General features: G+C 45.2%; 5 protein-coding genes across 11 annotated transcripts; 3 read left to right on the top strand and 2 right to left on the bottom strand.

Annotated features, from left to right (window-relative positions):
* The first annotated feature begins 4,829 nt into the window (after positions 1-4,829).
* LOC9654932 (molybdenum cofactor sulfurase) lies at positions 4,830-8,607 on the top strand. 3 transcript variants are annotated; one of them, XM_024688550.1, is made up of 21 exons: positions 4,830-5,209; positions 5,277-5,375; positions 5,429-5,487; positions 5,540-5,700; positions 5,758-5,867; positions 5,920-6,037; positions 6,095-6,197; positions 6,247-6,292; positions 6,342-6,380; positions 6,430-6,586; positions 6,637-6,742; positions 6,785-6,910; positions 6,965-7,042; positions 7,095-7,196; positions 7,243-7,417; positions 7,463-7,527; positions 7,581-7,732; positions 7,789-8,015; positions 8,064-8,179; positions 8,243-8,363; positions 8,454-8,607. In XM_024688550.1, the coding sequence occupies exons 1-20, from the start codon at positions 4,957-4,959 to the stop codon at positions 8,318-8,320; spliced, it is 2,370 nt and encodes a 789-aa protein (XP_024544318.1). In that variant the 5' UTR covers positions 4,830-4,956; the 3' UTR covers positions 8,321-8,363; positions 8,454-8,607. The 3 variants fall into 3 exon arrangements, with proteins under 3 accessions (XP_024544318.1, XP_024544316.1, XP_024544317.1); XM_024688548.1 differs by having other exon boundaries at positions 8,253-8,363; XM_024688549.1 differs by having other exon boundaries at positions 8,280-8,363.
* A 3-nt stretch (positions 8,608-8,610) lies between these two features.
* LOC9654933 (serine/threonine-protein phosphatase PP-X isozyme 2) lies at positions 8,611-10,318 on the top strand. The gene is made up of 8 exons (XM_002983400.2): positions 8,611-8,878; positions 8,954-9,106; positions 9,152-9,214; positions 9,306-9,391; positions 9,447-9,522; positions 9,587-9,852; positions 9,932-10,010; positions 10,091-10,318. Exons 1-8 carry the CDS (start codon positions 8,738-8,740, stop codon positions 10,139-10,141), a joined length of 915 nt encoding a protein of 304 aa, XP_002983446.1. The 5' UTR covers positions 8,611-8,737; the 3' UTR covers positions 10,142-10,318.
* LOC9655098 lies at positions 10,310-13,088 on the bottom strand. Of its 2 annotated transcripts, none has more exons than XM_002983493.2 (3): positions 12,915-13,088; positions 10,693-12,794; positions 10,310-10,622 (listed from the first exon to the last, which is right to left on the bottom strand). In XM_002983493.2, exon 2 carries the CDS (start codon positions 12,074-12,076, stop codon positions 10,961-10,963), a length of 1,116 nt encoding a protein of 371 aa, XP_002983539.2. In that variant the 5' UTR covers positions 12,077-12,794; positions 12,915-13,088; the 3' UTR covers positions 10,310-10,622; positions 10,693-10,960. The 2 variants fall into 2 exon arrangements, with proteins under 2 accessions (XP_002983539.2, XP_024544319.1); XM_024688551.1 differs by having other exon boundaries at positions 10,310-10,648.
* Positions 13,089-13,143: 55 nt separating this feature from the next.
* On the top strand, positions 13,144-17,534 carry LOC9655099. Of its 3 annotated transcripts, XM_002983401.2 has the most exons (10): positions 13,144-14,122; positions 14,182-15,321; positions 15,372-16,412; positions 16,522-16,563; positions 16,609-16,685; positions 16,731-16,818; positions 16,905-16,988; positions 17,043-17,144; positions 17,195-17,293; positions 17,343-17,534. In XM_002983401.2, the coding sequence occupies exons 1-10, from the start codon at positions 13,226-13,228 to the stop codon at positions 17,478-17,480; spliced, it is 3,708 nt and encodes a 1,235-aa protein (XP_002983447.2). In that variant the 5' UTR covers positions 13,144-13,225; the 3' UTR covers positions 17,481-17,534. The 3 variants fall into 3 exon arrangements, 2 of the variants coding, with proteins under 2 accessions (XP_002983447.2, XP_024544337.1); XR_002994036.1 differs by lacking the exons at positions 17,195-17,293; positions 17,343-17,534 and having other exon boundaries at positions 16,731-16,822; positions 17,043-17,056; XM_024688569.1 differs by lacking the exons at positions 16,609-16,685; positions 16,731-16,818; positions 16,905-16,988; ... (1 more) ...; positions 17,195-17,293; positions 17,343-17,534 and having other exon boundaries at positions 16,469-16,550.
* Positions 17,506-20,425, bottom strand: LOC9654935 (DDT domain-containing protein DDB_G0282237). 2 transcript variants are annotated; one of them, XM_024688571.1, is made up of 10 exons: positions 19,993-20,425; positions 19,685-19,857; positions 19,203-19,612; positions 19,029-19,143; positions 18,640-18,965; positions 18,257-18,588; positions 18,146-18,182; positions 17,932-18,081; positions 17,781-17,869; positions 17,506-17,725 (listed from the first exon to the last, which is right to left on the bottom strand). In XM_024688571.1, the coding sequence occupies exons 1-10, from the start codon at positions 20,103-20,105 to the stop codon at positions 17,641-17,643; spliced, it is 1,830 nt and encodes a 609-aa protein (XP_024544339.1). In that variant the 5' UTR covers positions 20,106-20,425; the 3' UTR covers positions 17,506-17,640. The 2 variants fall into 2 exon arrangements, with proteins under 2 accessions (XP_024544339.1, XP_024544338.1); XM_024688570.1 differs by having other exon boundaries at positions 19,029-19,152.
* Between the last annotated feature and the right edge of the window lie 37 nt (positions 20,426-20,462).

The following is a 20,462-nucleotide window of genomic DNA, read 5'->3' on the forward strand; positions in this document are numbered from 1 at the left end:
GTCATATAATATACTATAACCCATATTTGCTCCTTTTGCTTTGTGGTTGGTGGCAAACAAGTGGTAAAGTCTATAAAAATACTATACCAATGACTTTTAAGAATAGGTAAAGGTTGCAAAAGTCCCCCTAACTTCTTCTATAGCACTTTTACTTGATGAGCATCATTAATTTCAGGAATATAAGATGGGTGATTTTCTTTTTGTGCAAATGATATTTTCAACACTTTGGTGCCTTTATGGAATAGGAAGAGTGATAAATTTTTTCATTGATATACTAGTCCATAAGAAGTGTTTGTAGCATACGTGATCATGGGATAAGATTTAGATATACTATCACTATGGATCTTTGGAACCTTAGAGGATAAATAGGGATAAAAGAATCACTAAAGGCTCTCTTATTACGCAATTGCTCTTTTCTTAGTTGGCTTAAGGGGAGAGAGATAAAATGTGCTACATGTGATATTAGAGCAAATGGCACGAGTTTGATTCCCATTTATTAGTGGCTACTTAAAAATATAATATGCCCTTGAGCAAAATATAATCCTACCCCTAAATTAAGATTGCAATATGGGTGTATGACTAGTTGCCTCACATGGAATAGTTGCTCAATGCCTTCCTCAACAACTCTTAACAAATAGAATAATAAGCATGAAAACTCAAATAACTAAAAGCTCAAAAAAGTCTATAGCCAAGTCTCACCTATATTCTTTTCTACACTTGTACCAACTTTCTAGAAAAATATACAACATTGAAATATAGACTATATTATAGTAGCAGAGTATGCAAGCACGTAGGCCCACATGCATTCTCTTATATGAGATTACCTTTCAATCTTGGAAATGTAGATAAATTTGATTTTTTGATGTGATATCATTTTTGAGTCTTTTAAAAGATTTTGATTTCTATTATTATTATTCATAAATGACTCTTGAAAAATGCTAGTGGGGATTCATCCCAAAAATATACCTTGGTCTTCTCATATAGGGGGATTGCACTATAGGCAGGCAAGTAGAGTTTTTTTATATGAATTAATATATAAATTACTCTATAGAAAGCTCTATAGAGTAGATTTGTTAGTTTTTTTTTTGCTATATTCATTTTTTTATTTCTTTTATTTTAGACTGTTGTTTTGGAAGTAACATAAGCATTTTTTATCAAAAATGATAATGGTTTTTACATTCCTAGATAGGTAATAAGGGCTAGAAGTGTAATATGAGAATTATGATAGTGAAAGGAAATTAATATTCTCACATTTTGCCCTATAAATCTTAATTGCAAATTTTTTATTTTACTTTAGAACTCTAGAATCAATGAATAGTATGTAAATATATATTGATCTTAATTCATATTTAGGTTTTTTTAATGAATGACAAGAAAATCAAAATATGATACTTGTAAACATAGTCTTTAGTAAGAAAATAGATAGGTTCTCATGAACTTTGTCTTTTCTAAATGACTCAATCTAGTAGAAACTTTTGACCTAAGTATTTATATATTTTAATATTTTAAAGTTTGTCAGAACCTTAATTTTTTTAATATAAATATTCTTTGTAAGAGCTATAGTTGACTACATTGACTTACATTGACTTATGCTGAATTGAGCTCAACTCAACTTTAAACCATCCCTGTCAGGAATCCCCCAATTCATACCACATTCTTGAATCTCGCTGGATTCCTGACCTGCAGACCACATTTCTGATTCTCAAGACACTTCCCTATTCGTAACTCTCTGATTTCTTGTACAATTCATGAATCTTTAGCCACATTCCTAATGATGATGTGGCACCTCCTTGACCTCAGCTATATTTAGGCCATCCTCGATCTAAGAGTGGTGGAGCTTCATTAACCTATAGTATATATAGGTTAGCTTTGTTCCATTTCTCCACAATCTAAATTAACGCCAGTCTAAGGCCTTTTTTTTGTTTTCACTAACTTTTCTCTTTGTCTTTTTGCATTTTCCAGTCTTGATCTTGTTGGGGGTCTTGACAATCCCTACTTGAAACAGTAGAAGGGTCAACTGTAGCATGTGGATTCAATATTAAGTTGCCAGATCCACTCAAAAAGTGTTGCATAACTTTAGCAAACTTGTCAATCATAAACATGATAAAAAAGTTGCCTAGCTCAAAATCAATACTATAGTTGTGGCTCTACTGCATATTCTCCTCCTCAACCACCTAAAAGTCATTTCTTATATGATTAGCAAAAATGGCAATTCACACCTTTGGAATTTCCTAATTAACTTCCCTCTTATGGATAACTTTAGGATAGATTATTTCATGAATGCTTGAGTCACCTTGAGGCCATAGAGGTGCTTACCATACACCTACAAAAGTAACACATTGTAAGAAAAAAGTGGGAACCATATTCTCACTTGGATGTAGTGAAAGTAACCATTAATCCTAATTGCCTTTGCAAGTTTATTATTGCTTTCTCTAATTTAGATTGGAAAAAGCTCCTTTTGTGATGGGATTAAATGTTTTTTAAGATCACTATCCTTGACTAAATCGTAGACGTCATTTACACTCAACATTGTTTCTCTCATTCTACCCTAACTCTTTGATAATGCATTCATAATAGTGGACTACCGGATTGGCTGTTAAGTGTCTTGGGCTTCCTTTGTAATTTCCAACACGTTTTTTAAACATTCGTAATGTAGTTGTGAAAACTATTAAGTCCTCATATCCAGTAAGATGGTCAATTATAAAGAATTTTTTTTCAATCCTTATTTATACAAACAATTAATTGACATACCTACTGTTAGTGAAAACACTAATTGCATGTCTAGTTTCTTGCCACAAAATAAAATTAAAACTAAAAACCAATTCTCAAAATACAAAGAACTCAATTTTGATTTGTCTTCCCTAGATCAATATGTCATCATGATCATGCTAAGATCAATTGCACATTAGACACCCTACCTACTTTGACAGAATAAAAAGAAAAAGAATCTCTTTCCTCTAGAGAGAAAAAAGAAAAGGGCATACTTTATCCTCCTTTCTTGAGATTCACCTAAGTGCAATTTAAGTTGTAATCTAGTGTCAAATGTGGCCATTTATAATATTACACCAAAACACTTAACTATAACAAAAATCATGAATGGTGAGTCTCACCATCAAAAACAGTAACTCAATTTAGCTAATGCTACTAATGCATCATGAAGATAAGGAATAGAAAACAACTTCTTTTTGTAGCTTTGAATATATGTGGTGGAGAAATGTAATGCACATAATTTTCACTCTGTACTCTATGGTGATTTATCATAGGATAACCATGGAGTGAAACTTTAACTTATGGACATATAAGCTAAAGGCAACAAAGTGGAACTTGAGTTTAATGCCTTGGGCCACTGAATGAAGAGGCAAAGCTAAACTCCCAAGTATATAGTTAAGGTGCAAAGTAACTAAAGTACAAAATGACTCATAAATATTCAATGCAAGGAGCAAAGGAGTAGGAGCATAAAATGACTCCCAAATATATAGCCTAAAGAGTAAGGAACATGAGTATGGAAAAACCTTAGAGTAATCTTAAAGCTTTCAACATCTTAATGCCAAGACTAACACACAAAACGGAGCCAAATAGAGTTTAGTGTTATTTCAATATATTAGTAACGTAAAGCGTGTAAGGGGGTGTTGTGGGGGGTTTTAAATGTATAGGAGGGATAGCTTGTAAGTTAAACATGGCTTACCAACCTAAAGCATAGTTTAACTTCTACTTGCATATCTGTCCTTCCATAGATATACCAAACTAATAAATTTAGACACTTTTTATAAATAGCTAATGGGATCAAATAGAATCAATACATGAAGGAATGATAGCAAGTGTGTCTTGATGGACATAGTAAGTTATTAACCAATAAGTATTAAGGGATTAAGCTCAATATTGAGGGGGTTCCCAACACTAGCAAGTGTATACTAATAAATGAGTTTCTCTAACCAAATCAAGTATACTTGATTAATACCACTTAGTAATTTTGTCCTTATACTTTTTTGGCCAAATGCACATGCCAAGATTAATTTCTCAACTAACTTGGGTGGAGATTGAAAAAGGGTCTAATAATACTAACTTCTTACCATTATGACAAGGAAGAATATCTAAAAAGACTTACCAATAAGTAATTTTTGATACCCACAATCACATTCATGACAAAGAAAAACATAGTCACATTCATGACAAAGAAGAAAAATAGATTGAACTCTAAAATGTAAAAAAACCCAAAATTTATTTTTGAGAGAAGCTTCTTAAATACATTTGAAGTTTCCCGACGAGTAAGTCTTTCTTAATGAGAAAGACAAAATCAAAATTTTCCATTAGGAAATATAAAATAAATATTTCCTTTCAGGAAGACATTTTTCTTGCTAAGATTTTGTCCCCTTGGAATATTCATCTCCCATCAGTAAATTCATCTAGATGGAAAATATGTATCTATCAAATGTTTTCTAAAACTTTGTGAATGTAAATATTTCATGTTTTTGAATTACTCTTTCAATTGTTATTAGCATTTAGGTGGGAGATCACCGTATCCATTAGGTATTCACATGTGGGATGACCATCTGGTATACAATTATGCATAATAAATCTTATTTATTTGTTCCTTAATGATTGGCTATTCATACTTAGTATTACATATGTCCTACCATAGCCCATGCCACTCAAAGCAGCTCCAGCATAGGAATTTTGCAATTTAAAGTTCAAAAATGTAAAGATAAAGAGAAAATTATATTTTCCCTAAAGAATTCCAAGAAAGAATATTCAATTTGAAAGGTAAAACGTAATTTTCCCAAATATATAAATGGGTTACTTAGTGTGGGGAATCGTTCGAGTATATAAACCCTCGCCGTGGAAGAGAGCATCTTCAACTTCTCCACGACTTCGGCGTGCGGGCATAGAAGGGATATAGATGCGCCGATGGGTTGCTCCTCTAGAAATAGATAAGAGATGCGATAGATCGGATAGATTATGAGGAGCTCTACAGGATTCTTCTATCTCCCGGGCAGGCTCCTGGCTTTGATGCTATGGATTCACGCTGCGGTAAGGCATATCCTCGAGAGATTGTCGTGGCCGCCGCGATTGAGGCAGCAGCGCGACGCGGAAATCTCCGGGAATTCCAGGAGGGAGAGCTTCTTGAAAGAGTTTGGGGGTTATTATGGCTACGCGGATGGCCCAGTTCCAATCGATCGTCTCCGGAGTACTGAATTTGCTCGTTTGAAAGGTATGAAACGTTTTTTCTTCTTTGCAATAACTCTTTACTTGAAAAACTTTCCCTTTGTTCTTCACAGGGACAATTTACTTGGACCATGCGGGCGCCACATTGTATTCCAGCAGTCAGCTCCAGGAGGCTCTCGCGGATTATAGCGGCCAGGTCTATGGAAATCCTCGTAAGTTCTAGCAGCTTGTTCGTATTTTTTTTCTAACTTAGAGAAAACCATAGACAGTCAAAGTGATAGTAGCATGAGGAGTTCTCACACAATTGAATCTACCAGACAACAGGTGAGGTAAAATCTTGGCAGCAGTACTAACAACTTTCTGTTTCCTCTCTCAGGTTCTTGAGTATTTCCATGCTCCAGCCAGTGATTATGCTTGCGTTTTTACTTCCGGTGCTACAGCTGCGCTGAAACTTGTTGGAGAGACGTTTCCATGGAGCTCTGGTGGCCATTTTTGCTATACTTTGGCAAATCACAACAGTGTGCTCGGAATACGAGAGTAAGCATTCTATTCGAGCACTTCCGCTTTGCTAATTCTTTTTCTTGCTAACAAAAGGTACGCTCTCGAAAAGGGAGCAACTGCAATCCCCGTGAGTATCAGTAACCAGGGAGAAGTTGTACTGGCGAGTGCAGGACTAAAGCGGAAAAATGTCTCTCTGCACGATGGTATGTCATTATTGATTTTGTAGTTCTTAGGCAATTTTTGTTATGGTTGTAGATGACGAAGAGACATACAATCTTTTCGCAATGCCTACTGAGTGTAACTTTTCGGGCGCAAAATTTCCAATGGACCTGGTTGAGCGCATCAAAGATGGCCAACATATGAATGGGACCAGGTACCACCATCGTTTTGGTATTTCTTACAGGTCATCTTTAGCTTTGACAAATCATAGAGGGCGCTGGATGGTTCTACTTGATGCAGCAAAAAGCGCTGGAACTTCTCCACCTGATCTTTCTCGTTATCCTGCCGATTTTGTAGTTGTATCTTTCTATAAGGTATTCTTCTTTCCTGTTGTCTGAAAGTTTCTAAAGCTTCCTCTAATAGATATTTGGATATCCTACCGGACTTGGTGCTCTTATTGTTCGACGTGGTAAGTAAATGTCACTTCGTTGCTGTGTCTGAAATCAGAATGTTTCCAGAAGCTGGCAAAGTCTTAAATCAGAAGTATTTTGGAGGAGGTAATCTACTCGCAAGCTTAAGCACTTTTCTGACTGTTTCATGGAACAGGCACTGTTGCGGTGTCTATAGCGGACATTGATTATGTGAAAAGACGAGAAAGTCTAGAGCAACGCATGGAAGATGGCACAATATCGTTTCTAAGCATCAGAGCTTTGCGTTACGGGTTTATGATGATCAACAGAATGGGAATCAGTTCTATTGCCAGGTAGACTGCTTATTTGTTTCCCAGCAGTCCTCTACACTTTTGTTTACCAGGCACACTTGGGCCTTAACACATTACACATCTCGTTCACTGCGTAATTTGAAGCATGGAAACGGTGCTCCCGTGTGTTTTATGTTTGGCAATCACGGAGTTTTTCAGGTAACCAGGCTGCACATGTAAATCTAACTGAGTACAGTTCAGACTTTTGCAGAAGAGTTTCGAATCCAAGGTCCGGTTATTACGTTCAATCTGAAACGTGCTGATGGCTCTTGGGTCGGTCATCGCGAAGTTGAGAAAGTTGCGTCTTTGTGCCGGATTCATCTTCGAGTGAGTAAAAGAACCTTTTGTTTTTCAAATATTGATTGGTTGCCTTTGTTTCAGACTGGTTGCTTTTGTAATCCTGGAGCTTGTGCAAAGTATCTTGACCTTTCAAACAAGGACATGCAGGCCAACTTCGAGGTGATGAATCTTAACGTTTTCCAAGTTTATTTTAAAAAAATAAAATTTTCAGGCGGGGCATGTTTGCTGGGATGATCAGGATCTGATCTCCGGAAGACCAACAGGAGCTGTTCGCATTTCGTTTGGATATATGTCCACTTTCCAGGACTGTCAGGTAACAAGTTGCGTGTTTCCAGCTTTCTTACTCTGTTCATCTGCAGGCTTTCCTCAAGTTCGTTCGAAAGTACTTTGTAGAAACTACTTACACACAGGAAGCCAAGAATTTAAGAAGTAAAGATACAATCCCGGCAGCGGTGCGTCTCAAGTCTATTACAGTGTATCCTATTAAGTCATGTGCTGGCTTTAGTGTTGAGACATGGCCTATCGTCGAGTCAGGTAAACATTTTAGAGTGGTGTACCATCAGTAACAGCACTTTCCAGGTCTACTTTATGACAGGGAGTGGATGATATGTGACACCGAGAATGCTCCCGTGACACAGAAAAAGGTTTGTCCATCTTCTTGAGAAACAATGCTTTTGCTAACAGTTTTCTGTTCCAGGCTCACAACATGTGCTTGATTACTCCGTCTATCGATTTGGGATCGGGGAAACTCGTTGTCCGTGCTCCAAATGTTGATCATGCACTTGAAATACCGTTGGAGGAAAGATTACAGCACGAGGAACATGGAGAAGTTATTTTATGTGGACAAAGGTTACTCTGTGTTCTATGTTCTTTCTGGTTTTTGTTTTGCTCATTAGTTGCTGCAGGGCTAAATCGATGTCATACGGGACAGACATCTCTGAGTGGTTCACGAAAGCATTAGGATTGCGGTGTAACTTGGTTCGAAAAGGTGTCGAGAATACCAGAGTATGCAGATGGAGAAATCCAGAACATTCGCCTGAAGGAGGTGATAAGTTAAGTTTCGCAAACGAAGGCCAGTTTTTACTCCTGTCGGAAGCCAGTGTGGAAGACCTCAATGCACGAATAGCTACCGGTAAAATTCTCTTCTCCGAAAACGAATAAACGAAACTCTTCTATTCAGGTGCCAAACATCGACTAGAGACAACACAGTTTCGGCCAAATCTCGTTGTTTCGGGTGGACCTGCTTACGAGGAAGATGAATGGCAGTCACTCTCAATTGGCGACGCGGAGTTTCCCGTAAGTTCCATTTCTTGGGATGGTCACAAGATAGATAGTTCCAGTTCTAACGATGATCACAAGATACTCACAGGTCTTAGGTGGATGCAATCGCTGCCAGATGATCACAATCGACCAGAAAACCGGTGCGAAAAATCCTAGTATGGAGCCTCTTGCAACTCTCGCATCTTACAGGCGGACAAAGGTAAGCTAACTTCAAGCTTTCTATTCGATAATTTCTTACAGAGTTCTTCCATGGTTTGTTCGTTTGTTTCTTTTGTTCTTTCTCACGCAGGGAAAGATCTTGTTTGGAGTGCTCCTGGGCGCGGCAATCTCAGACAAGCGCGACCAGTTCCTGGCCGTCGGATCCCGCGTCATCGGACGGTAGGGCAGCCCATGTAAAAATCTCCAAATTTTTACAAAACTCTAAAAAGAATATGCTTAGGGCTTGAGGTGAGAACGAGGCTTCCCCCGCTAGGAGGAGGAATGGCGGCGGGCGCTGGCGGGATTTGGAGCGCGTGAGTGGCTGTGATCGATCGCGCGCCTCCGCCAGTGCATGCGGATCGCCGCGCATCGGCCATGTCCGATCTGGACCGCCAGATTGAGCAGCTGAAGCGATGCGAGCCGCTCAAGGAGTCGGAGGTGAAGGCGCTGTGCCTCAAGGCCATGGAAATCCTGGTGGAGGAGAGCAATGTCCAGAGAGTAGACGCTCCAGTGACGGTGAGTGAAATAGTAGAACACTTAGCTCAAATTTTTTAGTGCTTATAGAGTGTGTGTTTGCGTTGTCTTGTGTAGATTTGTGGAGATATTCACGGCCAGTTCTACGACATGAAGGAGCTGTTTAGAGTAGGAGGCGACTGCCCACAGACGAATTATTTGTTCCTAGGCGATTTTGTTGATCGAGGATTTTACTCGGTGGAAACGTTTCTCTTGTTGTTAGCTTTAAAGGTATGTGAGACTTTTGTGGCGTTGTTTTACTGAGTTTTCGTGTAGGTTCGTTATCCCGACAGGATCACTCTTATAAGGGGAAACCATGAAAGCCGGCAGATCACGCAGGTACAAATTCCGAGTATGTCTTAGATCTTGCTGCAGTGATTTTTATCTTTCTCTTGTGTTTTATACTTTTTTTTTTCTTCTTCTCGTTCAGGTTTATGGTTTCTATGACGAATGCCTTCGAAAGTATGGATCCGTAAATGTATGGCGGTATTGCACAGACATATTTGACTACTTAAGGTGACAAGAAAGTCAAAAGGAGAAAAAGCAGCACTGATCGTTTGTTGTTTTGCAGTCTATCTGCGCTGATCGAGAACCGCATTTTTGGTGTGCACGGTGGCCTCTCTCCCGCAATCAACACGATTGACCAGGTAGCCAGCTGAAAAAAAATTTCGTAAAAAGAGCTCTTGAGGTTGAATTTACTCTCGTGTGTAGATCAGGACAATCGACCGAAAGCAGGAAGTCCCGCACGACGGTGCAATGTGCGACCTCCTCTGGTCCGATCCCGAAGACATAATTGGGTGGGGAATCAGTCCGAGAGGCGCTGGTTTTTTATTCGGAGGGAACGTTGCGTCGGCGTTTAATCACGCCAACAAGACGGAGATCATCTGTCGGGCACACCAGCTGGTCATGGAAGGCTTCAAGTGGATGTTTAACAAGCAGGTCGTGACGGTGTGGTCGGCTCCAAATTACTGCTACAGGTAGAGAATAATTTTCTTCTTCGAAGTTCTTATTCTCCTCTTTCTTTACTTTTTTTCTTTTTTCGTTTTTGCATTCCAGATGCGGGAATGTGGCAGCGATCATGGAGCTGGACGAGAACTTGAACTCGAAGTTTCAAGTATTCGAGGCCGCTCCTCAGGTGAAGCTACTCTTTATAAACTTTTGCTTATCAGAGAGAGCATATCATGCTAACGAGGATCAAAGTTTTTGAATTGGCAGGAAGCCAGAGGAGTGCCATCGAAGAAGCCAGCGCCAGATTATTTCCTGTAACAAAACGAGACCAACCATAGCCGGATCATCATCATCAAGAGCTACTATTCTTTTGTTCTTCTTGTCGTCGGGAAAACAGGTATCCGATGTGTAGCGTAGCGGAACGGGCTTGTGTACTATTATGACTTTTAACAGTTTGAGATGAGCTGTGCATTCTGTCCAGACGAAAGCTCCAAAGGCATGGCTGGATGGATTAAAATCTGAGCAAGCGAGAAAAAGCTTGAAAACCAAGTTGGTGGTAAGTGGCAGAAGTTTTTTTTCTTTTACACGCCGCGTCTTTCGTTTCTTCTCTTCTGCTTCCGAGCTTTTAGTTGGCATTGCCACGAGAACGATGGCGATGCTTCTTCGGTCACTTGAGAGTATAGAAGGTTCTTGGTGGAGAGGTGTAAGTACACACAGTCTTTTCACTTGTGTCTCTTGCTAGCTTCGTCGCGCAGCCTTAGTAAAATGAAAGTCGAGAATCTGACCAAAGGCGTCAATCCTGCAAAAGAAAGAATAGAATGTCCACTTTTAAGGAAAGACTGAGAAAGCCAGAAGCAAAGCAGCCATACCTTTTTATGAAACTCTCAGTGTGTGTGTGTGTGTCGCAGCACAGAGATGGACTTTATGAATGGCCAGTAGTACCACCAAACTAAGAAAAAGAAAAATCCACAAGATAAGCAGCAGCAGCATTGGCAGCAGCAGCAGTCGCGATGAATGGATCGAGAAAAAAAAAAAACGAGAGCCTGCAGCGAAGTTATTCCTCGGCTAGAAAAGTTAAAAGGCAAACCGGGAGCGCCGAGCGAGCGAACGTGTCGTAGGAGAAAGAAAGTCTGGGAGTTACGGAGAGACGTAGTCGTTCTCCAGGACTGGTCTGGTGCGAGTGCCTCCGGCAGCGGGAGCTCGGCTCCCACCAATAAGTGCTGTTTGGAGGCTTTCGCTGTTGTCCGCGCAAAGCTCCATCTTTGCAATGCGAGCTCTCCTCCTCGTCCTCACCCCGGCGAAAACCAGCACGGCCGCCACCATCACCAGGCCGATACCCCCGACACCAATCCCCACCCCGAGCTTCCACGCCTTTGACATCTTTCTCCTCGCGTTCCTCCCCGTTGGTGGCGGGACGATCGAAGCCACCGGAGCCGACGCTGGGCCTCGATCCGGAGCAAGAGCTTGGGCTTGTTCCGGAGATGGAGCTGGAGCTGGAGCTGGAGCTGGCGGCAAGGACGACGCTGCCACGGCCAGGGACGAGTCCACCAGCTGCGATAGAACGCAGGAGTTTGGCGGAGAGCTCACGTTGGCCACCCGGAACGTCCCCTCCTTGTCGAAAGATGCGCACAGCGGGGAGAGCTTGCCGCTGCTCCTGGCAAGAACTGGAACTCGGACTGTGATAGCCGTCGGCCCCGAGAAAACGTTGAGCTCTTGAGGTGCCGGGTGGGAGAGATCGTTGCCTTCGTAGGCCTTGATCCCCACGACTGGGCCGACGAGCTGGAATCCATCGGGCATGGCCGCCGGATACGAGCTAAAGTCGCGGTAGACGAGCACCACGTACTTGCTCGTCGTCTCCACCAGGCATTGGACTGGGATGGTGAACTCGTTGAAGACGAGGCCGTGGCGCCGCAAGCTCCCTGATCTGAGACGCACTGCCTGGATGCTGGCCACCACTCCAGAGGAGTTCCTCGATCCAGAAGCGTCGAGAGTTACGTTGTAGATGACCCCTGTCTTGGGCAGTGGAGCCAGCCTCTGGAAAGCGGAGGATTGAATGCCGAGATCCAGTTCCTGGATGATCGTTGGCTGCTGCTGTGAATCCACTCCTCCCAGAATTCCCAGCAGCATTAAACACGCTAGAGAAAACGAGCTTCTCTTCTCCCAGGCCACTCTCTTTTTGTAGCGTTGATGAGATCCCATTGACTTTGCGCCTCTACTGCTTCCCTCTTTTTGTTCTTCTTCCTCTTTACGCATCTATATAGCTCCCCTTCTTCCCCCCTCTCTTCTCCAAGAAGGAAGACAAATATTTTCTTCTCTCTCGGAGCTCTTCCTCCTCTTTCTCGCGATGATCCGCAATGCTGGATGACTTGCTACTCTAGCCGAAGAAAGAATACCTCCATGCGCTGCGATTCGGTCGACGATCAGACTCAATTGCAATGCCGCCGAGAGAGAAATCCCCGCCGCGCAGGGAATCGATCGATCGAGCTGCTGCCTCTCCAAAATACTCGCTGGATCTCTCGCCACGGACGGATCCACGGAAAGCCGCACGAGTGGCGAGCGCAAAGCCCTAAGAAGAACCCTTTGAATGAACTAGCGGCGATCTTTTTTTACCCCACGGGAAAAAGAAAAGAAAGTACCGGGTAAGTAAAAATGCCGAGTTACGAGGAATCGAGCCTAGAACCTTCTTTTTCTTCTTCTATCACATCATGGAAACAAGCAGAGAAGGCTGGATGGAGTGTATGTGATCATATCGAGAGAAAAAAAAGAGTCCAAAGAAGATCTAGTTGCTTTACATTGTTAAATCTTTGCCTGAAAGCTTGGATCTTTTGATCGATCGAAGCTCTGGAGCTTGCAATTCACGACGATCCAGGAGCTGTGACGCTGCTGTGTTGAGCTTCCAAGAACTCGAGCTTTCTCTCCAGGGCGGTGAGCTTGTCATTGAGAATCGCGATCTTGTTTCGCGTGGTAGACTCTAAACGAAGATGTTAGAGTCGATGATGGCTCACTGGAGCAAGATCTAAGAATGTAGGCTCAAGATTTCTCTAGGATCTCTAGTAATTCTTGCAGGAGATAAGAATGTAGCTCCACTAACCGAATTGGAGGACGAATTCGAAGAGCTTGCGGACATTGAGCGCGAGCGCGCCCGTGAACTGGCGATTCTCCCAATCGGCCTGGACGGCCGCACCGAGATTGGCGCTCCCGCCTCCGCCAGCGCCTCCCCCTCGCATCGCCATCGCCATGGGCCCTTAAACCCTAAGGAAAGGGCATAAAGAAGAACCCTAGAAAACAGAGTGGATCTCCCACGTCGCATATTCGTCCATTTGCCGCGACAGCGCTAGGGCCAGGGACTAGGGCTTTTGGGGGAGAAGAAGAGGCCCCTCCTCCTTCTTCCAGGGCGGGGGGATGCTGATCAATGCCGCATGGCGCAGGATTTTGAATCGGAAATTGGTACGTTCTAGTCGCCGATTCTTCTTCGCCGCTGCGCCGGGCGCTTGCCCGATCGCGCGCCTTGGAATTCGCGGCCTGCCGGTCCCCGAGGCATCAGGCATTGGCGGCCGCTCGTCGCTACGGCTCGTGGCAGTCCAGCGCCTCGCCGAGAAGGCGGATTCCAATGGATCGAGCAAGGGTAAGGACGAGAGCAGCAGCAGCTTTAGTCTATCCAAGCCATCGCCAGGGAATGCGATCGAAGAGGGTTTTGAGGAGCTTCACGCAAAGGAGAAGAGAGGCTTTGGTGGTGGACTGCGGTATCTTTCAGCCGGGATAGGCTTCGCAGCGCTGTTCTTCGGGGCGGGGATGGTGGTGAGAGAAGAGAAAGAGCCCCCCATCTCTCTGGCCTCGCTCGAGAAAGCTGCCCGGGATATTGGCAGGCTCGTCATCTCGACGCTGGAGACTCTGTCCAGTCGGATCAGCAGCACCATGGGAGAAGTGATCGACGCTGGAGCTACTGCTCTTGTTCTTCTCCAGGGATTAAAGTCGGTGTTGGAATCGTATGGAGAGGGAGTGACCAAAGGATGGTGGAGAGCGAAGGTGGCGGCGTTCATAGCGGACGTCTCCGCTGCTGGGGGCGACAGGAGAAAAGCAGTGGTTTGTGCCAGCGATGGAGTTGTGGTGGATTGGCTGCTCGAGACCGCCGCCAAGAGCCAAGGTCCCGGCTCCACTGTGACTCAAGGGGAGGCTGCAAGGGCCCTGTCGTATCTCCTCGAGGACGAAGCGACCTGTGAGAGTGTCCTGGCTCGTCCACACGCGCTACCAAATCTCTTGCGCTTTGCTGCCTCTCTTCCAGCTAACTTTCGACCCAAGGTATGTCACGATGGAGTTTATACGTGTGATGGAGGACTCAAAGCAATTATATTTCGCAGACGTCCAAACATCGGAGAAAGCTCGCGGATATTGGAAGCTCTAGAGGAAAGAGCCAGCTAGTTGCAGCCATCATGGAAATCGTCACGGAAAGCTGCGAGCCAGTCGAGAACCATGAGTTTAGACCTTCGCTTCCAGGGAGTGCTGATCCTGCGGACATAGCGGCAGCTTTGGCTGCTGTAGAAGAGGGCGGACTGAAGCTAGATGATGACTCCAGAGACGACGACAGAGGCAGCATTCACGGCATTGGAATGAAGCTCAGTGGCACTACGGGGATAGTTGCAGTGCAGAGACTGGAACACGACTTCCATCAGAGGTGGTGGACGAAGATGAAAGATAGTCTGTCCTTTTTTAGCGATAAGAACTCGCTAGCGCTTTCGTTGGTGGACAAAGATCCAGACAAGGACCTAGTTGGCTATGGTCTCTGGGACGACTTGCAAGGAAGGTTTGTAGCAGTTCCTCTGGCCGCATGGGCTTTAGCAACGTGGGCAGAGTCTTCGGCTGCGAATCGGAATCATATTTCGAGGCTCGACAAGGATGGTCAGGCGTTGCTGGCCGCGGTTTTGGCTCCGGAAAGAACTGTTAAGTGGCACGGTGCGCGGACAATGCATTTGCTTCTCGACAACAAGAAGGTTACTTCGGACGAGGTAGTCTCGACATGGAGCTCCGCATTATTGGATATGGCAGTGCAGGCTTGCGGCCACCGCGACTCAACACTCGCGGAGTCGGCTTTTTCGGCATTTACTGCCTGCTTCAAGGAAGGAAGGCCGTCGCAAATGAGCACCTTTGAAAAGGGTTTTCCTGCCATCCGGGAGCTTGCTAGGCAGACCAAGGAAGAGGCTGCTATCCAAAAATCGATCGCCAGGACACTTGACACAGCCATGCAAAATGGACTCTGCTTGGGGCCCGATGAAAGTAAGAGGTGGTCGGGAATCCTCCTCCGTTGGTTGTCCAGCTCTCAGCCAGACACAGAACTTCAGAGGTCCGCCACCTCTATCTTTGGGAAGGTGATTGACTCGCTGGGAACGGACGGTATTCCGGCTTGCCAAGCGCTGTTGGCTTCTTTGCTACTGGGACTTATCAAACACGGGAAGTCTCCTGCTGCCATTCGGAAGGAAGCCAAAGCTAAAGGTCTACTACAGGTAATGCGTAAACCAACGTGTTGATGAAACTAATTCAACTGTTTTTGCAGTCTCAATTGATGCAGACGGCGGTTCAAGCTGCGACTCAGCTAGGAAAGATGGTTTCGGTCGAGGCGAGAGCAGACGTTGCAATATCCGAGTTTGCAGGTGAGTTGCCTCTCGCGGACTTACTTGGAGCAGATATTGTTCCCAACGTGCCACTTCCGAAAAATGGTGCTAAGGAGCTGCCACCCAAGTTTACTGTCGTCGAAGCGGCTCACGCGGTCATCAAGGCTCTCAAAGCTCTAGCAGATATTTCGGCCGAAGACGCATCGTATCAAAAGAGAATCATCGAAGCTGGAGGACTCATTCTACTCAGAAGGTTGATGCTAGCAGATGACTACGAGCAGTGGTGTTTTCTGGATGCCTCCTCGGAGAAGGATTGGAGACTACAGGCTTTGAAAGACAAAGAGGCTGCAGAGGTGTCGGAACTGGCTTCACACATGAGAAAGCATGCTGCACGGCTGCTTACCGTCCTAACTCAGCATCCGGAAGTCACACAGGCTGTTGCTGATGACAACGAGTGGTGTTCATGGCTAGGAGACTGTGCTGATGGCGTCGTCCCGGGCTGCAATGATCTCAAGTCTCGAAGCTATGCACAGATGACGCTACTCAACGTCGCACACTCAAGAATCCAGAAGACGCTGAAGGGATTTGGGAGGGACCTGGTTGATGGAGTATGGCCACGATACGAGGACATGGTATTCTTGCTAAACTTCGACTCCAAGTTTTGGAAAAGCGAAGGAGTCGCCAAATTGTCAGCGGAAGCTCTGAGTCCAGACGGTTCCGCGCAAGAAGTTGCTGCCGAGCGTCCGAGCTCTCCTGCTTCCGGCGATCTATCGTCTCCTCTTTTGGACGTGGTTTTCATTCACGGACTTGCTGGTGGACCGATCAAAACGTGGCGTGTAGCTGTGGACAAAACCTCGACGACAGGAAAGGGTGGCCTTGTGGAGAAAATTGACGAGCAAGCGGGGAGGGAAGGGACTTGTTGGCCGTCAGAATGGCTGTCACATGATCTACCTAGAACCCGGTTGCTCAGTCTCAAGTACAAGGTTGGTAGTAGTATCAATCTTTGGTTCCTGGATTACTGAAGTGCTTGTCTGTGTAGGTACTGTTGTATCATTTTCTATGCGGGCTCTGAGTGGTACTTGTATGATGCAGACGAACTTTTCCGAGTGGTCAGGAGCAACGCTTCCGCTCGAGGTGAGAAAACAAAGAGGGAGATTATACTTAACTCTTGTTACTCAGGAAATTAGCTCGGCGCTTCTCGACAAGCTGCTAGCAGCCGGTGTAGGAGAGCGCCCCGTGGTCTTTATCTCCCACAGGTGAGACTTTTCAGCATAAAAACTCTTTTTAACTTTGCTTTGCAGTATGGGAGGTTTGGTTGTAAAGCAAATGCTCGCACAAGCTGCGAAGGACAAGTCGCGAGCTCATCTCGTCGATAAGGCTGCTGGCGTTGTTCGTAAATTTCTTAATTCCCATGCAAAGCAGATGCTGACACACTCACGATCTTTGGTTTTTTGTTTTTGTTTTTGTTTTGGCAGGTGTTTTATAGTTGTCCACACTTTGGAAGCAGATTGGCAGACATGCCATGGCGAATGGGCTACGTTCTACGTCCGGCGCCTTCGGTAAATGGCTTCCAGGCTCTAGCGTTTCCATCTCTTGTGATTTCTTTTTGACAGGTTGCGGAGCTGAGAAGCGGGTCTCCCAGACTGGAGGAGCTCAATCGCTGCATCCGCAATCTACACTACAGAGGGACGCTCCAAGTTCTAAGTTTCAGCGAAGTAAGCTCCAGATGAAGCTTGCAAACAAGAGTCTTACATTTCCTTTATAGACAAAGGTGACGCCGCTGGTGGAAGGCTATGGAGGATGGGCCTTGCGCATGGAAGTGGTACCAATCGAGTCTGCTTATCCTGGTTTTGGAGAATTGGTGGTGAGTAAAAATACCTCTCTTTTCCTCTTCGTTTTGACACACTCCACAGGTGTTGGATGGAACCGATCACGTCAATTCCTGCAAGCCTTTGAGCCCTTCAGATCCCGCCTACACCAAAACTCTGGAGTTTTTGCGAAGGATCCAGGTGAAGATAGTTGAAGACTCGAGGAAAAAGAAGGAACAATAGCAACAACTGTATATAACGCAACCTCTCGAGAAGGAAAAAAGAATTTTGTAATAACTGGCTTGGAAGTTTTGTTGGCTATCTCGACCAAAATGTTACACCGAACTCCTGTACTCTCTTCTCTCTCATTTCATCCACTTTGGAAAAACAGATGGGAAGTGTTTTAATCCGACTGTTCCGCATGCTCCGAATCATGCTCCGAGCCATGCTCCGAGTCGGACGATGCCTGGTATGCCTCAAAAGTTACGCTGCGTGAAGCACAAGAGTTTAGTTAGACAAATCCACAAGTGCGATTTTGTTTACCAGATTGTGCCGTAATGCTGATCTATTTGCTCCTTCAAATCTTTCTCCCTAATTCCCTTCAAGTTAAGGGAGCTGCAAAACGCATCAAACTGCAAACAAAGGAAAAGTATGGTGAAGACCGCCCTGAAAGAAAAACTGCCGAGAGGCCTACCTCTTCTTTGTCACTATAGAAGCTCCATTTTGTGGAGTCTTCATTCTCTATGAAGATTCGTGGCTCCCTGGGGAAAAACCAATAACGGTTGAAGTCACGGTCTACGCCTAAGTATATGTTCCTCAGCGGGCATTTCGAAGTATCCGCGTCCTGGTTACACACGAAGTATTAGCTCCTCACACACATTATCAAATAGGGAACAAAGAAGTATTACCTCTTTTTGCTTCTTCTTGGCTACGGGTTTCTTTTTCCTGTCACACGAAAAGCTCAAGACAATGAGAAGAGTGACCCTCACAAGCAAGCGTCTCTAGTCTCTAGCACGTACCTTTTAAATGATTTGAGTAGCTTGGAGGACCCGTTCGTCCCCGCTAGATGCTCTCCTACCGGAGGCTCGTCGTCGTCTTCGTCCTCGATCTCAGGCGAGGCTTGCTTCTTTTTGCTGTCCTTCCTGCGTGGGATGTGCTCATCGAGCTGACCCCTCACAACGATGGAGCTGGCGCTCGGCTCGGTCAAGTCGTGCAATATCTCTAGCCTGGCCAGAGGCTCTAACTCCGAATAATCGCCCAGCCTTATGGAAGACGCGTACGGCTTTGTCTTGTCCGAGCCAATGAGCTCAAGAACATCAGCGAGGTCGTCCTTCCACGTCTCCGGCAAAATCTGCGACCAACAACCAGAGGTGAGTGATAGAAACAGTGAAGGAAAGCTCACCTGCAGCTTGCGCTTTCCCTTTTTATCCTTCCTTTTGACCTGGAGCTTCTCGCACAAATTCGTGTTCGAGAGTATCGCCTTTAGTAGAGCATGATGAACTTCTTCAAGGAGCGGGCATTCTTCTTCTTTGCTGCACAAGGCCTCCTCGAAGTCGTCCAACGTGAACTGCGTGATTTCCAACGACGTGGCGAAGGCACTGCAGAAGTCCCAGACCATCAGCAAATGGCCAACGCACTCAGCCGGTAATGAGAACTCGGAAGAAGGAGCGGGGCGTTCAGAAGGTGGCGGCAACAGCTTGTCCTCGATAGGATACTTTTGTTTACTCCCTGGAAGTCGATCGGTTAGAGACATAAACAAAAAGCCAGCGAGAAGAATAAAGTTCCTCGTACCATCTGTACTTTTCTTCCGCTTATTGTTTCCATTGCTTTCCACGCTATCATCGTCCGAGTTCTTCCTTTTCACTCCGTTGCGTACTTTAGATCCACCATTGCACATCTCACGAAGCTGCATCACCTAAGATCTTCTAGTAAGTACAATGAAAACGAAAACAAAGAGTTACTCACATCACTGCCGTCAGCGCTCTCCTCTTCACTCGTAGGATGCAAGGCCACATTGTGGAGACGAGCAAGGTTGTCATGCACTGCCCAGCGGGATTTCTTGCTCACTCCAATGAACGCCGACTCCCGTATGAAAGACTTGAGCAAGCACTTGGTGAGGGGATGCTTCTTCCGCCGGAGGCTTTGCACGTTTATGTTGTCAGTGCATTTCACCTTGCCGTCGCTCTTTATAAACGCCACCTCGTAAGAGCAGCTGCAATTGTCGGGCTCGCATTCCTGGTTCTCCTCCAGCACTCGAAGAATTTTGCATGTGCGCACGGATCCATCGCAGACACCGTCTAGAACCTCTCCCTCTACAAAATGGTCCTTGAACCTTTTGTGGATCCTGTCCACCAGATCGCTAACACAGGAGGGACCTGAAAAGGAAAGAAAGAACAAGCAAACGTAAATCAAAAGCTCTTAAAAGAATCCAAAGTCTCGAAACTTACTGAATTGGACCATTCGAAGGACAGGCCCGATAAACTCCTTGGGAAAATTCTGCACAAGCTCGCTGGCTTTGCTCTCAGAAGAGAGCGCTTGCTCATAATCTAGATTGGTCTTTCCGGTCACCTTGCACGTCCAGACCTTTTGCCGGTATAACTTCATCCTATTGAGATACTCCCTGCCAAGAAAGAAAGAAATTCTAGTTACATCCCCATCCCAGCAAAGAGCAAAGAAAAACAAACCAAAAAACCAATCGCGCAAAGCAAAGAAACAAGGAAAGAAAGAAAAAAACCAATCCCGAGGAAGAACTTACTGGTAGTCCCGGAAAATCTCCTTTGTGAATCGCACCTGGAACACCTCCTCATTGGGACTGATGTCCGCGGGGACCTCAGCTAGCGGGAATGCTGACCTCTTGTAGAGCGGCATCACGCAGCGCTCCTCCTCCTCCTCGCCAAAGGATTGCGACTCATGTGGTGTGGCGCAGTAGCATCGATGGCGACGACGCCCGCCGAGAAACGCTGCCGCTGCCTCTACCCTAGAACAAAAAAATCCACACACACACCCAAAGGGCGACGAAACTACTCGACGCGATTATATGGCCCAAAAGGGGAAGCGCGGAAGAGAAAAATTCCTCCCTTTCTTGTCTTGCTCCTCTCCGGATTGCGCGACGACGCGCGCGCAAGGGCGGCGATGGGAGAGAGAGAAGCGCGAAATCTTCTTCTTCTTCTTTGCGCAAAAATAAAGAGGAGGAGAATTTCCAGTGTTGCCCTAACCCTTGACTTT

The sequence above is a fragment of the Selaginella moellendorffii genome, unplaced genomic scaffold (assembly GCF_000143415.4).
Source record: "Selaginella moellendorffii unplaced genomic scaffold, v1.0 SELMOscaffold_58, whole genome shotgun sequence".
Classification (NCBI taxonomy): Eukaryota; Viridiplantae; Streptophyta; class Lycopodiopsida; order Selaginellales; family Selaginellaceae; genus Selaginella; species Selaginella moellendorffii.